Genomic DNA, 16,618 nt, shown 5'->3' on the forward strand with positions numbered 1-16,618 from the left:
GCTAAGAATGGAATTCAGAGATTATGGTCTGGGAAAGGGGAAGTGTGGTTTATGAATTCATAAATACTTTGCAGATAAACATTCAACTCTTAAAACAGTGACAGCTGTTTCCATCACTGTTCCTAAATTAGATTAATAGATTCAGGAACTCTGGAAGAAACCAGGAAAGGTGAGAATTCTCGACGACTTCCTTCCTTTCTCGAGAATGTCCTCCAGAGTGAGGACAGCGCAGAGCTGACAGGTATTACAGGGGCAACGGGCTGAACAAAAGACGAGAGGGGGCCTGTCCCCCAAGAAAGCTCCTCACGTGACTTTTGTCTTCTTAAACACACGTGGTTTCATTGTTCAGTACACAGCTCTCCCATCGATTATAAAATTCAAAACCACTTCTTAGGTTTGCAAAAGGGAATGGTTATGTTTCTCTATGGACAGATTTACAGTGTCACGTGGATTGTTTTATGTGGATATTCACATTGACTCTTTCCATGCGAACCTTTCGTGACTGGTTAACACTTGCTTTCGGTCTGTTTCTCAAACTCACTTTCCTGGTCATAATACCACTGAGTCAGTTTTCTCTCACTGCTCTTGTTCAGCTCTGTTGGTAGCGGTGAACACGGTTTTCTCTAGTGAGACTTTCATTGTCTCCCGAAGCCCTGTCGTGTTCCTTCTACCCGAGACGTTCTCTGGAGAGACGTCTAACACCGCGGACTAACTTTCCTGGTTTTGTGTGTTTCTGTATGTTTATCCCTGTACTCCAGTTTATCCACGCTACAGAAGGGAGACATGTAGGATAATTAAGTTGCTTCCTGGTCATCATTCACGTGTAGTTTATGTAACTGCCTGTTGTGCTGGTCTCTACCTAAAAATGGAATCACTACACTACAGAATCAGTGCACATGGGAGTGGAGGGTTCAGCCTGACCACGACTGCTTCGTCTTCTCCGAGGTAGTCCTCAGTCCTCAGTATAGGAATGGCCCAGATACTTTTTATGTTGTCAGGATTATTTTTCCGTTTCAGTATCCATAATGATAATCACAGTTTAACTTTGGGAGAAAGCCAGTAGTGCCTAGCCCTTTTGCTATTTTAGGTCACAGGCTCCCATACAATGATCCTCAAATGTATTCATTCCCAATTTTAGGACTGACTGACACCCCTCACCCCCACCACATAAAAGAAAACAAAAACAAAAAACAAAGCAACAACAACAAAAAAAAAAACTCTTAAGGGAGTAGCCTTTGACCCAGTTCAGTTTTTTCAAAATAACTTGCATTTTGGTCCTGCGGTGGAACTGTTGGGGAAGGGAAAGGTTGATTCAGTGCTATGATGTAAAAGGCCATGTGTGTGTGTGTGTGTGTGTGTGTGTGTGTGTGTGTGTGTGTGTGTGTGTGTGTCCGCAGTACTCGAAGAGTTAATAAAATTGGATGTCAGGTGTTCCAAAGTGTGGTTAGTGAGTGTACAAGGATGTGTTCCTTATCCAGGACAGGATTGGTCACTGTTCTCCAACAGCATTCGTGGAGCGTAAGTGAGACGTAAGAAAATCTGTTGTTCAGTTTATGAATTGTACAGGAAAATAAGTGAAGAAACACTGGAGTATTATTGGATTGGAAAGAGTCGGTGTGGAAAAGGTAAACAGGCTAAAGAAGGAACATAAGGAGTGGCATGGGGGAGGCGAGCTGAAGTAGAACCCTACCTAGGGCAGGCTGTTCCCAGGAAGCCCTGCGCGGCCACTGTTCACCCGTGAGCCCCATCCACTCAGGTGCCCGCTGTTTTCCAGCTGACGCTGGACAGAGCCTCTGAGCTGTGGTAACATTAAGACAATAAACCACTGGGTTGGTAAAGGAGAAAGCCGTGTCCACCCCAGACACCCTGTGTTCTCTGCTCTGTCTACGCTCTGATACAGTGTAGACTGTAGACTCGGTGCCGCTGATGGATCCACTTTTGTTATTATGTTCTCTGGGAGCTTTAGTTCTCAGCGTGTATAGACTGAGAGGCTGTCTTAGCATTCTGTCAGCCTACATGCTGCAGAAGAAAAAATGGGTTATAGAAACCACAGTGGCCAGACTGCTCCAGGGCTTTGGTTGGTTAAATAACTGAGCTCTTGGGTCCTCAGTGGGAGGCAAATTACCTTTAAATTTTTATAGTAAGTGAACTGTAATATCTAGAATGTGATTCCTTTGTTCCTGTTAGTGGTTCTGATTTCTGTGTGCCTCGGAGCTGAAGGAATCCGCTGTACTCTTTTTTTTATGGAATGGAATAAGCACACTGAGCCCGGAGGCACTCTGTTACAGTTCACCTGGTTTTTTCCAGATCCTGTCTTCTGAAGGACCTGGTAGGTTTCAAATCGGGATAATCAGTCAGTGACCAGCTCCTGTTGAAAACAACACTCCCCGGGGTGTTTTGTGTGTCTTGCAAATGAAGGCTATTAGACAACAAAGCTTGAGGCCAGCCCCTAAAACCTGTCCATTTTTTATCTGCAGGCGTCATTAGACCATTGTTCTGGGGCAGGGGCCGAGGATCCCATTTCTTTTACAGGTACTATTTAAGGTGGTATTGAAGCAGAAGAGACCTTGCTCATGGCACTGGAACTGTCTAGGTCCTTCTGATGATGTCAGCACGGGCTGCCTGGAGCTTTCCACTTCCTCTGATATTAGCAAGGGAAAATATTGCCGGCTGTCAGCTTTTTAGCCCTGAGCTTACATTGTCTTGCTGTGGCTCCTGCTATTTATTCCCGAGTACCCCAAGTGAACCCGAAAACATGTCATTCAGAGTCAAAAAGTAAAGTATATCAGAACTCTGATGGCAACAGTAAAGATAAAGTTAGATTTCTTTTTAAAAGTCCATGGATGTTTAAGAAAGCGGAAGAGTGAGGTGATTATTTCTGAACCATAGAAAATAAAACTGTTGAAAGGATGAGACCAGAGACAGGTGGGGGGCAGTGGCATCGTGCCTGGGATTCTGCACATGAAGACATGTGTATTACCTTGTAGAAAAGCAGTTTATCACGAAACAATGGCATCTAAGCCAGTTTTGTTTACAAATACTTAACATGGTTGGCTTTATTAGTAAGAAATATATCTGTGAAGACATTGAAGATGCTTGAGTCACAGTCCACCTCTTATTATAGCTGTCATCTGTAAAATGAGCTTCGTTTTGAAGACTAAATAGTGGTGACTCATCCCTCAGCAAAGGAAATTGCCTATGCTTCCTTTGGTGTCCCACTTAGACGATCCCATTCTTCTAGGGAAAAGTTTTCACATGCTCTCTGGATTTATGTGTGTTCTAATGCAGCCATTCTTAAAATGGGGGCGTAAACCAACAGAATCAGAAACTCTGAGAGTAAATCCTCTAGAGGTCTGTTTGCCCTTAACTTTGAGACCCACTAGTGTGTAGAAATCTTTCCTCTGAAAGCCTACATGCATAAAACAAAGAGAAACAGTTAAGGAAGGGGCCCCCATTGGGATGGGAGTCCCCAGGAGGGAATCACTGCAGAGACACAGGTCTGGTGCAGTTTCCCGAGAGTGGTGCACAGGAAGTGAGAGCTGCTACAAGTGCTGGAGTGTTCTGCTGTGCCCCCAGGCTTGGAAGTCACTCGGAGGCACCAGAGTTTACCACCCTCTCTATTCATGCCGACCAATCCAGTCTCCTCTTAACACAGACAGTTCCTAACCCTCGCACGTCTCACTCACCTATACCTTCCCTTCTCTTCATTTCTGTCGTGAGCCTCATCTATAGGGCTCTCTCTGGTCCAGTGTGCTTACTCCTGTGTTGCCATGGCAATCCCTCTGACTGACTACTTCTTGAGCAATGCCATTCAAAGACGGACCCATAACCCAGGTGTATCTGATTAAGAGTGGGGATTGCTGAGTTATTGATCGTAGGGGCCCCATGGAAACCCTCTAAAAACACAGGCTATTGCCAAGCCTATCGGTTGCTCTCTGCAAACTGGTGATAAGGCCCTTTTGCTGAAGACAACATCTACATTACTAACTGAACATGGAGAAGTCAAACCTTCACCCCTACTGACTAGTGTTCATGATACTGGAAGGTACTCTGCACACTACCACAGGAGAAAGGTAAACACTAACCCAGCTACAAACCCATCAATCTACAATGTTGACCTACCCGCAAGATATGCTAATGCAGTACAGTAGCACAGAAGTTATTAGAGTAACCATCCACTATCTGATTGGAATTAAGGCCTATTCCATGAGATGGAGCCCATCCCCAACGCTGCCCAGGTGCCTGAGAACTTGAGACTAGACAGGACGTGGACCTAGCAGAAAACCAAATACTGCTGTTCTGCTAAAGGAATGTAGCAATAAAATGACTCCTAAGATAGATCAATGCCTTGCTCAGCCATCATCAGAGAAGCTTCCTCCTGCAATTAATGAGAACAGATAGAGAGACCCACAGCTAGACAATGTGCATAGAGGGAGAGATCTTGGAACACTCAGTCCTAAATGGGGTGTCTCCCCTCAGATCCCTCCTCTCAGAGCTTAGGAAACTCTAGAAGAGGAAGTGGAAGAATGTAAGAGCCAGTGGGGATGAAAGACACCAAGGGACCAAAGCCTTCTAGACACAAGACTGACGTCAACACAGTGTACTCCAGAGTCTGGGACAGAATGCACAGGACCGGCACAGGTCTAAGTAAGTTGGGGTTCCAGCACCAAGAAGGGAGGCAGACACAAGCTTTCATCCATAACCCACCAGTTATCTCCACATGGTAACTGCTCACAAAGGAAAAATTCGTTTTCTACAACAGAATCTCACTTAAAAACCATACTTAAGAGCGCCTTGTGCCCAACAGTAGATGAAATGTACACAAAATGAATTCAGTGGCATTTTGTGGAGGGTTTTGTTTCATATTGCTTTGTCTGAGCATTTTGATTTTTTTTTAAACTAAACAAATCTCTTGCTTATATAAATGATTTCCTGTAGTGATACTGTGTTCACCAAAATATTATGTACCTTAATAAACTTATCTGGGGTCAGAGAACAGACAAGCCACTAGTTAGGCAGTGATAGCACACGCCTTTAATCCTAGCATTCCAGAGATAGAAATCCCTCTGGATCTCTGTGAGTTCAAGGCCACATTGGAAATAGCCAAGCATGGTGACACACACCTTTAATCCCAGAAAGCCAGCCTTTAATCCCAGGGAGTGGTGGTACAAAACAGAAAGATATATAAGGCGTGAGGACCAGAAACTAGAGGCTTTTTGGCTGGTTAAGCTTTCAGGCTATGGAGCAACACAGTTCAGCTGAGATACATTCTGGATGAGGACTCAGAGGCTTCCAGTCTGAGGAAACAGGACCAGCTGAGGAACTGGTGAGGTGAGATAGCTGTGGTTTGTTCTGTCTCTCTGATCTACCAGCATGGACCCCAATAACTCGCCTCGGGTTTGATTTTGTTAATAAGAACTTTTAAGATTCATGCTACATCTGGCGCCCAACGTTCGTGTTACGAATTCATGAAAAAGCTGTTTGCCTGTGGCCTTGTGAGCCCCAGCTCAGGCCCAAGCTACACTCAGGCGGTTGTGGTGGCGCACACCGGTAGGATTTGCTGAAGGAAACAGAGGCAGGAGGATCCCGAGTTTGAGGCCGGCCTAGGAGGCTTGGGAGAAGCTTTGGCCCGGATTGAGCCATAAACAGTGGTGGGACCATGGAAACAGTGGCTACTGCTCCACGTTGCCAGCTCCTTCTCATCGTGTTGGTGACTGCGGTGATGCTGCTACCTGGGACGAAAGGTTTACTGCTGCTGTTTCAGAGAAGAATTGCCAGGACCATCGTGTTACAAGAAAGCATCGGCCAAGGTCAGTTTGGAAAAATTTGGCAAGACAAATGGTGGGGAGAAATTGTTGTGAAGATTTTCTGTTCTAGGGAAGAATGTTCATGGTTCCGAGAGACAGACATTTATCAGACTGTGATTGCTCCAAACCACAGAGGAGGCAAAAAAAAAAAAAAAAAAAAAAAGTCTGCATGGAACCATGACCACACCTAACAGCAACTTTGAAATCTTCAAAAGGACTATGGTAAAGCCATTAAGCTGAAAGATCTGCTTTGGACTACAAACTGCTTAGGACAATTTTGAGATGGCTAGCTGAGATGATACAGCCTGACAGACTACTCAAACAAGGACTTGAAACAAGCCCTGAACTTTTCTATTATGCAGAGACTGGACAAATGATACAGGACTTGATGATTAACCCCAAAATTTTCTTTTCAAGATTCCCTAAAGATATCTTCACCCCTAGAAAGCAAAAAGTAAAAGAGAATATAGATATGAGATAGATCATCGAATCTACTCTGAGAAAAAAGATAAAGAAATAATAGGATAAATAGGTAGATCACTGAATCTACACTGAAGAAAAGGGGAAGATATAAAAATGACAAAAGGTAGACTACTGAATGTATTATGAAAAGAAAAAAGAGAGAATATGGATATGATAAGATAAAAAGGGAGATTATGGAATCTACTTTTAAAAAGGAACTACTTGTTTTAAATAAGATAAGTAATGAAAATTTTTTTGTTCTGAGTTTATCAGATGTTACTGGACTGGACATTGTTAATATATATAATGGAGTTTTTTATCTGAATCTGTCAAATGTTAATGGACTAGACATCATTAATTTAATTTTGGCTGTATATATTGTATATGCTTATTGGATAGTTTTTCTTGTATTAGTTATAAGCTTTTTTAATTTTAGACAAAAAGAGAGGAGATGTAGTGATACTGTGTTCACCAAAATATTATGTACCTTAATAAACTTATCTGGGGTCAGAGAACAGACAAGCCACTAGTTAGGCAGTGATAGCACACGCCTTTAATCCTAGCATTCCAGAGATAGAAATCCCTCTGGATCTCTGTGAGTTCAAGGCCACATTGGAAATAGCCAAGCATGGTGACACACACCTTTAATCCCAGAAAGCCAGCCTTTAATCCCAGGGAGTGGTGGTACAAAACAGAAAGATATATAAGGCGTGAGGACCAGAAACTAGAGGCTTTTTGGCTGGTTAAGCTTTCAGGCTATGGAGCAACACAGTTCAGCTGAGATACATTCTGGATGAGGACTCAGAGGCTTCCAGTCTGAGGAAACAGGACCAGCTGAGGAACTGGTGAGGTGAGATAGCTGTGGTTTGTTCTGTCTCTCTGATCTACCAGCATGGACCCCAATAACTCGCCTCAGGTTTGATTTTATTAATAAGAACTTTTAAGATTCATGCTACAATTTCCGATTTAGTTTTTATGGGTTTTCTGTGTGGTGTGTGTGTGTGTGTGTGTGTGTGTGTGTGTGTGTGTGTGTGTGTGTGTGAGCATCTGTATGTGTTTCTTACACTTTCTCTTTGGCTCTTTTTTTTTCCCTCTGCTTGCTTGTTTTGTCCTATTCTGGTTTATTTATTTTATTATTTTTTAGATGCCTGTTTGTGTTCTAATGAGAAATAAAGAAAGGATATGGATTTAGGTGGGTAGTGGAGTTGGGGGACTGTAATTAGAACATACTATATGAAAAATCTATTTAAATTTAAAAAAAAAAAAAAAAGCCGGGCGGTGGTGGTGGCGGCGGCGGCGGCGGCGGCGGCGGCGGCGGCGCACGCCTTTAATCCCAGCACTTGGGAGGCAGAGCCAGGAGGATCTCTGTGAGTTCGAGGCCAGCCTGGTCTACAGAGTGAGTTCCAGGAAAGGCACAAAGCTGCACAGAGAAACCCTGTCTCGAAAAACCAAAATAATAATAACAATAATAATAATAATTAAAAAAAAAGAGTGGGGATTGCGTCTTCTTGGATCTGAACATTGTATTGGTACCCCCCAGAATGAATACATTGTAAGAACAGCCCCCAGGCTTGTTGGTTATATCCTGCCTACATTGGCGAGCTTGGGCTAAGTGGAGACTCTCATTGCTAAACTACTCAGAAGAGACAGCTCTTCCACTAGTGCGCATGCGTAGCTGAGGTTCCTACCAACCAGTACCTCTGTGTGACCTAGCAGCTTGTGCAGATGGCATCATAGGCAGCTGTGCCATCGGATGGGCCTGCTGTGCCTCCAGCTGTTGCTGTCCTTGTTAGAGGACCATCTGTTTCCCCCAAGAATATCAGTACCTACCCAGTAACCATACCAGAAGGAGCAAACTCTGTCCCGCTACAGAACCTCATCCTGTCATCGTGGGAGAAACAGGCTGTGAACTCCCGTGCTGACAAGTGAGTTGCCTAGGCCAAGTTAAACACACAGGGACTGCGCAGGTTGTGGTAAACTAATAGAGAATATATGTACCCCGACTTAAACACTGAAATCCAAGAGCTTATAAATCACATGCATAATGTATAGACTTTCTAACCATTTGGTAGCTGTGCTGGTTAAGGTTTTTTGTCAACTTGACACAAGCTGGAGTCATTTGGGAAGAAGGAATCTCAATTGAGAAAAATGCCTCCATCTGATTGGCTTGTAAGCAAGTCTGGGGGTCATTTTCTTGATTAATGATTAGTGTGGAAAGCCCAACACACTGTGGGTGGTGCCTCCCTTGGGCAGGTGATCCTGGGAGGTCTAAGGAAGGTAGCTCTGTGAGCTTGGGGAGGAAACCCTCTGCTTCAGTTCCTGCCTTAGGTTCCTGCGTTGAGTTGCTGCCCTGACTTCCCTTCCAGATGGACTATTGAAATGAACTCTTTCCTCCCCAGGTAGCTTTTAATCATGGTGTTTAATCACAGCAATAGAAAGAACACCTAAGACAGTAGCTCTGGAGCCATGAAAGGGCATCTTTGGCTTATCAGTGATTCATTTGGACTATATGAATAAATTTTCTAAAGGAGCCCTGTGACATCCTTTTTACCACAGGAATTCTCCGGTTATAGATAAGAAACTGTAATGCCAACTAAGCAGAATGTCATGCTAATTTATATAAGAGTAAACATTTTAAAGATAATTATCCCCAGTAACATTTCAGATAATCAACAATTGGGCCAGCACGATGGCTCAGTATTTAATAAGTTAGACACTTGTGGCCAAGCCTGACAACCTGAGTTTGGTCCCCAGAACCCACATGGTAGAAGGAGAGAGTTAACTCCCACAAATTGGCCTTTCTGTAGCATTTGCACCACACACACACACACACACACACACACACACACACACACACACACACACAGTAAAGTAGACAAAACATAATAAACAGCAGTTAATATATGTTTTGGTTTCCTTTATCATAAACAGAGAACTACTTTAGGCAATAAAGTTGCTTTAAAATTAAAATGCTTAGAGAGCCTGTGACTCCCATTGATTCATGCAAAACATGTAGATGATTGCAGAAAGACGCTAAGTGTGCATATTTAGAGCACTGCTTCTTAACCTAATGTCACCTTAGAAATACTTCAGGGTCTTCAAAACACACCCATATTGTGGCCCAGACCAGACCAGCTGAGGTGCATCATTGGAATGAGGCATTGGTATATGAATTAAATTTCAGAGATAGAAATAAGGTGTTGTTAAAATGTATATTTTATATGGTTTTTTTCCAGTATATTATATACTTCACTTCCCAATTCTTTGGGGTTCTTTTCTGAGCATTATATTTAGCATACAGATTTTTCACTTCCATTCATATGTATTTACTTACAAATAAATCATCAGGTTGGTACAAACTACAGAGAGACTATAAATAGTTTTATATATTTAAAAAAACTGTTTTTTAAATTTCAGCTGCACCCTTTGCCCTCTATAAATACACAAAAAGATGTACCTCTTTTGTCCTCTGTTAAATATCTCAGCCTTTTGTAGACATTTTTTTTTTCAGAAAATCATTAATTGGATCATCTCTATAGCACACACATTTTAACAGCCCACAGGAAATGTTTCAGCTGTTTACTGACACGCTCTTATCTAACTGGTAAGGTTGATATTTTCAATCTCCTCAATTCCGTTCTGCAGTGGCAGCAGCAGCAGACCTTAGCTGGAGGCTGACGGTGGAGGTTTTAGCATCCCAAGGTCTCCATCCCCTTTCCCCCCAGATTGCAGAACAAGGGTGGTAGCTGAGTAACCAGGAGAGTAGTGATGTGGCACTAAGTTCTCAGGATTTGAGTTGTAGCAGCTCCCTCTGACCACCAGAGGTCTCCCGAGCCTGCATGAGTCCTGCAGGCTGTCTTCTGTGCACAGCAGACCGCTCCAGCAGGGCGGCTTTTCCTTGAAGCTCCATCAACCAGCATTTTAACATGAGAGCGCTGAACTTCTATTCTTAAAGTCCGCTTTTTGAAATTTTACTTCTCTTTCCATCTAGACAGAGAAAACAGCATCTCCGGCTAAGAGGGGCAGGAAAGCCGGGGAAAATGAGTTCCATAAAGTGGCAGTGAATTCCCTCAGAGGATAAGTGAAAATGCAGACTTCTTTGCAAGTTCAGAACAAACTAGACTGTTGCTTTCCACCTTAGATCTGAATTCCCTGTCTTGTCCAGTTAGTGGTAATCTGATGACATTGTGTTCAACGTGATTTTATAATGGTGAAAAACCAGTGCTTTAGATACAAACGACTTAGACAGCACATAGTGAATGTAGATGTTATTTGTTATGCACAGTTTGGCAGCATGCCACAAGTCATATCATTACTTTGACTATAAAGACATTAATGTTCTTGTGTTTTCTTCTATACGAACCCAGCGTTCATGCATTGTCAGCCTCATGCCAAGCAGAAAGGTACATTTCTTGCCTTCAAAGTTTAGTCTCTTGGGAAAATCATTTAATAAAAAAACTGGGTCGTAATAGGAATATAGTTTGAGGGCTGGGCAGATAGTGGCTTTAGTCACCAGTGCTGGCAGCCTGAGTTCAATGACTGGGATTCCCCTGAGCTGCCCTCTGAGCTCACACATGTTCCATGATAAGTGTATGCACACATAGAGTAAATGAATGTAATTTTCAAATTTGTTGAATAATACGGTTGGAGGGGCCTAGGGAGATGGCTTGGCAAATCCTTGCCTTGCAAGCATCAGAACCTGAGTTCAGTCCCCACACCCCGCACCCCACACCCCACACCCTGCACAAAAAGCCAGGCACAGCGGTGCCTGCTTATAATTGTAGCACTGGGAAGATGGAGACGAGCAGCTCCCTGGGCCCACAGGCCACCAGCCTAACCGACTTGTTGGTCTCCAGGCCAGTGAGCGATGCTAAAAGCTGTACCTGAGGTCTTCTGGCTCCCACATCCGCACAGGTACGCGGACATACACACACATGCACGCGCACGCGCACACACACACACACACACACACACACACAACTGTTTGAGGCTACATACGTGTGTCAGTCTGTGATCTTTTGTAGCACAGGCAACTAAGAATCTACCATTGGCATCTGTTCAGACTGTGTTGTGTTTTTTAGTCTGTCCCATTCGGTGGCTTATGAAAGATTAACCCCAGTATTAATGACCTTCCTGATTAAGTTAGTATACGTGCCTTCTTGGGTTAGACTTAGTAAGGGTTACTGTTAAAATTAATCTAGATAACAAATTGAAAGTGTGCTATTTAAATATATATGCTTTTTCTCTCCCTTTGTAATGTCAGCGCTAATTTTAATAGCAATTCGTATTTTGATCGCTAGAGGGCAGTAGGCACACATCACCAAGAAAAATCTTCTAAATGCAGGAAAGATGGGCTGTAAATGTTCTCCGCATCATGCATTATAAAGCTTTGTTTCCAGATGTAAAATTTACTTGTTACAAAAGCGCATGCCACTCTTCATATGTAAAGGCCTCTGAAATCGCTTCAGTGGTTAGGGTTAGGGTTAGGGTTAGGGTTAGGATTTGTCAGTACATGTTAAACGGTCGTGTTCTTAGCCGTTTGCATTTGTTGTTTTTCTTAACTTCCTTTAGTTACCAGAACCTTCTCTTCACTGAAGAGCAGAAAATATATTTTAATGTTTAAGAAGCATTTAAGAAAATGCTTCTGAAACATTCAAGATCCAGAGGACTGCACACATGTCCTGTGGGAGCAAATACAAAGAGAACTGTGTGAACAGCTGTCTTTACACCGGTCTTCTGAAGTCTGATTGTTTTCTCGCAATAACATACCCTCTCTCATGCTGTGCTCTAATCTGGTTGTGATGTCCTTGTGGTGTGTTGTCCTCTGTGTCAGGATGTTCAAGGCATCCTCATGGGTGTTCTTAATGTGTATGCGGGTTATTACAGAATTGAGTTTCTTTCATCTGAGCAAATTTCATCTAGAGGTTTGTTAACTCAGTGCCTTGTCCTAAGGCCACTGATGTTATCAGGGGTCCGGGTGTCCTTCATATGTCTTTGCTCCCATCCCTGACTTGTTCTTTGTGCTCAAGGCACCTGCTGCAGGTCTAAATAGAACCTGTAACCCCCGGCAAAGTCAGGTAGTAGTAGAAGAGCGCTATCTCACATTTTCAGTGGTTTGCACTACTCGGAGACTCCTACCCCTGGGGTGCTCGCTTTGGCCCTCATTTGCCACATAGGGGTCTCTGCACCTCTCTATGAGATTCACTGGTAAGTGGGGGAAATCCTCATTGTGTGTGTGGACAGAGACATCGGGATTCCACCGGGTATCAGGGCCCTGAAAGGAAAAATGAAACATCCCACAAATTGTGGTATTCGCCAGCAGAGAAGAAGTGGGGTGGGCCTGGGCAGGCAGGAAACAGGCTTTGCTCCTGTTTTGGACTTCGTTTTTGTGTGTTTCACATAGAGACTCTCTGGCCTGGTGTCCTGATATTCTCACAATGTAATCTTCATCTCTGCTCTTTCACGTGCATTGCTGTGGACAGAGTTGCAGGGTAGCCCTTAGTTATGGAGTCAGTACGGTTCAGCATCTTATTTTGTCTTTGCATTGTTCTCCTAGCACTAAAGGAACTAAGAACTTCGATTTCCTCCTCTGATTATTGGTACAACCGTGCTCAGAAAACAGTCGTTCTAAGCTGCTCCTTGAGTCCGGTAGCCTTCAGCAAATCCTGTGAGGGCTGGGCCCAGCAGCTCCAGTTCAGCCATGCAGCCATTGGAGTGCCGGGCAGCCTTCTCTGCAGCTTTGCTCAGGCATCATCAAGTGGCTGGAACCTAGCAATCAATAGCTGTTCGTGTCCCATCAGAAATGGCACGGCTGTGCCTCTGAAGGACACACAGGGCCCAGTAGCTGCTCCGTGGCAAAGACGGGCGCCTGGGGCGTTAACTGAGTGTTTGGTTCTTACCTGCTTTCAGTATTTGCTCGGTATTTATTAATCAGCTCACTTAAAATACAGTAAGGCTTTTCTCTGTTTTGAAATGTTGATGATACTCTATTATATGGTTTTAATAGCATATTGATTATTCATGAACTAGTATTATCAATTGTCATGATTTTTTAAAGTAAACAAATGCTTTTTTTACAGATCTGGGGTTTTTGTTTGTTTGGTTGGTTGGTTGGTTTTTGGTTTTTTGAGACAGGGTTTCTCTGTGTAGCTTTGTGCCTTTCCTCGAACTCACTTGGTAGCCCAGGCTGGCCTCGAACTCACAGAGATCCGCCTGGCTCTGCCTCCTGAGTGCTTGGATTAAAGGTGTGTGCTACCACCGCCCGGCACAGATCTGTTTTTATTTTCTATTTTGTTTGTGTCTGTCTATATCTGTGTGGGATATCTTTGTCTGAGTGAAGGTTTTGAGGACAACAGAAGACACTGGGCCCCTGGAGCTCAACTTAGAGGTAGTCTGTGAGCTGCCTGACATGCCTAACAGCTGGTAGCTGAACTCAAGTCCTCTGCAAGAGCAGTGCACGCTCTTAACAACTTAGCCATCTCTACAGCCCCAGAAATACCACTTTTAAAGGGAGTAAGGCCAGTCAGTGAATGCCTTTAATCCCCACACTGGGGGGCGTAGATAGGCAGATCCCTGTGAATTCCAGAATAGCCAGGACTACATAGAGAGAGCCTGTCTCCAAACCAAAAACAAACAAACAAACAAACAAAAAGTAGTTAGTATTGGCGTAATGGCTAGATTGTTTGAACCCAATCTTTATGCCTTTTATTTTTCTGCAGCTTTGAAAGACATGTACTTGTCTGAGATTAAACTAAGTTTAGACACATTTTTATTAAAGATATTGCCTTTCTGTTTTTATTTTTCAGAAAATTGTGGATTCTTCTTCCCAGAAATAAAAAGAAATCTAGGCAAATATGTGCACCGCTGTCCTGATTCTGTAAGAAGATGGCTTCAAGAGCTGAAGGCTGCTGGGAAAATCACCATGCTGATCACCAGTTCTCACAGCGACTACTGTAAACTTCTTGGCACTTACATCCTCGGGTAAGTGACCAGCCATTCTTCGTGGATTTCATTGCTCTGCTTTAGGTGATCACTGAGGACTGACTGGAATCTTCCCTGGAATGCTGGGGCTGTTCATGGAAGATAGCAAGCCATGTGTTTTCACTTCTGTAAACAAGGTTGGCTGCCCCAGCTGCCCAGGACGTGCTTGATCACACACAGACAGGAGGTATGTAGGCAGGCAGTCCGTCAGGGTGTATGCTTGTCCCCAGTTGATCGAAGACAGAAGTATGTAGTCTTGTGGGTTTTACCTTTACGCTGACTGACTTAATTCACTGCCATTCTCAGAATCCCAGCCAGCATCCATGCCTAGCCAGTGCCCATCATCCTGGCCAGTATTTAATAAGTTGGCTTCAAATCTGGCTTTTAAAAAATACATATATACTCCCCGCGAGGTTGTAGGTATATCCCTGTATCCATTTCAGTGCAGATTCCTGCACCGTGCTGTTTAGCAAAGCCAGCGATGGAATTAACATAAAATCAAGGCAATCGATTTTGAAAAGGGATCAACATGATTCAGGGCCTTCTTTATAACTACTTGTGTGGCCTGGGATACAGTTTGTAACTTCTTTGAGCCTTAATTTCATTGTCTTAAACTATTAAACAATTCCTTATGAATATAAGGGCGTATTTAAATAGTACATACAGTACATGCTACCCATACATATTGGACAGAATAGCTGATAAGCTTTAATAATTGTTAAACTAATATACCTCATCCTTGGCAATACCGGGAAGGCCCAGGATTCCACAGAGGGTTGTTAGATTTCTTCTAAGATTACAAACCTCAGCAAACACAATTGCCTTGAGTGTGAACCAAGCCGTAGCCCCTCGGCTTACCTCCATCTTTAGCCCCAGGATTTCTGTGTTCTTTGGCATGTGTGCAGATTTAGTCTACTCTGTGGCATACTTACCAGGGAATGGATTTCCTGCTTTCTGAGAAATATGTAGGCAGCTTCCTTGCAGTGAACTCAAGCTGGTGTCCAGGGTCCCTGGGAAGGGCACCCCTTCAGGAGACCTTTGCAGCCTTGGTGTAGGGCCATGAATGGGAACACCCAGGGCTTTCAGTTCCCTTTTCCACCATGGGTAACCAACATCCTGCTGCTCATCTTAATTTCTAGTCTCTACACATTTCATTTATTACCATATCCTGAAGTGGTGTTTCTCCAGGGTAATGGTGAGCCCCGGAGAGAACTGCCCTTCATCAGATGGCCTTTAGCATTGCAGTCCATATACACTGATGTTGTCACCTACAAATAAAGTAACTTCCTGTGTTTTGAACACTCTGAGAACTGTCCCTGGGCTTAATATAATGCTGCATTCTGTAGGACCCGTATAGTACCAAATCCATGACTCTTCAGCTAGTAAGTACAGATGAACTCCAGTCCTCGTGTCTGCGAACGTGGACCATTTCCGGCTCCTAGAGATTCTTGTGCTTGCCAGGGTGTTTTTACGACAGTGAGTTCCACATCTAGGTCAGCACTGCCTCTGTGCTCACTCTCTCTCTCTCCCTCTCTCTCTCTCTGTCTTCTTTCTTCTTTACTTGTGTTTCTTTTCTTCGTTATGTTTGTGTTTTTGGTAATTGTCATATTTTCAGACAAATTGGCTAGGACCCAACCACCTTCTCTTTCCAGCGTAGCTTCCAACGTAGAGTGTATAAAGTAAACGTAAAGCATGTGAGAGTTGATCAAAAGATCAACATGGATGCCGTGATAAAATGCTCGGGCAAAGATTAGGTTCTGTTTTCTATGGAACTTTCTAATTCCTTAAGGGAAATCTACTTTGCTTTTTAGGAAGGACTTTGCAGACCTTTTTGACATTGTGATTACAAATGCATTAAAGCCTGGATTCTTCTCGCATTTCCCAAACCAGAGGCCTTTCCACACTCTTGGTAAGTTCTGTTTCGCTGTCTCTCATTTGTATCTTTGATGAACACCAAGTATAAAACACTCTGTTATATAGGGAACATCATGTCTCCTCAAGAAGAGAAGGAAAATATAAGCCTGCTTTTACATTAAATTTTACTCAGCTTTGCTTTATAACTCATTTTATATGGTAATCATTTGTTTACATGTCAGCCTCTCTTTTCAGTGACAGAGGGCAGGGATCGCTCCTGAAATGTTATGATATAAGTAATACACTGCAAGTGCCTGAGGGGATGGGTTCATAAGTCAGAGTCAGCCATTTTGGAAGCAGAAGCCCCTACAGAATCCACAAAGATCAAAACAGCACTGGCACATATGCACACACACACACACACACACACACACACACACACACACACACACACACATATACATGCACAAGGACACAGGCTTTCTCTGCAACAGGCCAGGCCTTCAGAAAAGGTT

General features: G+C 43.4%; 1 protein-coding gene across 4 annotated transcripts in view; it reads left to right on the forward strand.

Moving 5' to 3' along the window:
- Positions 1 to 16,618, forward strand: part of Nt5dc1 (5'-nucleotidase domain containing 1) — a 115,366-nt gene that overhangs the window by 76,284 nt on the left and 22,464 nt on the right. For all 4 annotated transcript variants that reach the window (XM_016002803.3, XM_016002802.3, XM_076552443.1 and 1 more), the window contains 2 exons: positions 14,075 to 14,249; positions 16,061 to 16,158. In XM_016002803.3, coding sequence (XP_015858289.2) covers positions 14,075 to 14,249; positions 16,061 to 16,158 — 273 coding nt within the window. The remainder of the gene's footprint in view (positions 1 to 14,074; positions 14,250 to 16,060; positions 16,159 to 16,618) is intronic.

The sequence above is a fragment of the Peromyscus maniculatus genome, chromosome 16, assembly GCF_049852395.1.
Source record: "Peromyscus maniculatus bairdii isolate BWxNUB_F1_BW_parent chromosome 16, HU_Pman_BW_mat_3.1, whole genome shotgun sequence".
NCBI lineage: Eukaryota > Metazoa > Chordata > Mammalia > Rodentia > Cricetidae > Peromyscus > Peromyscus maniculatus.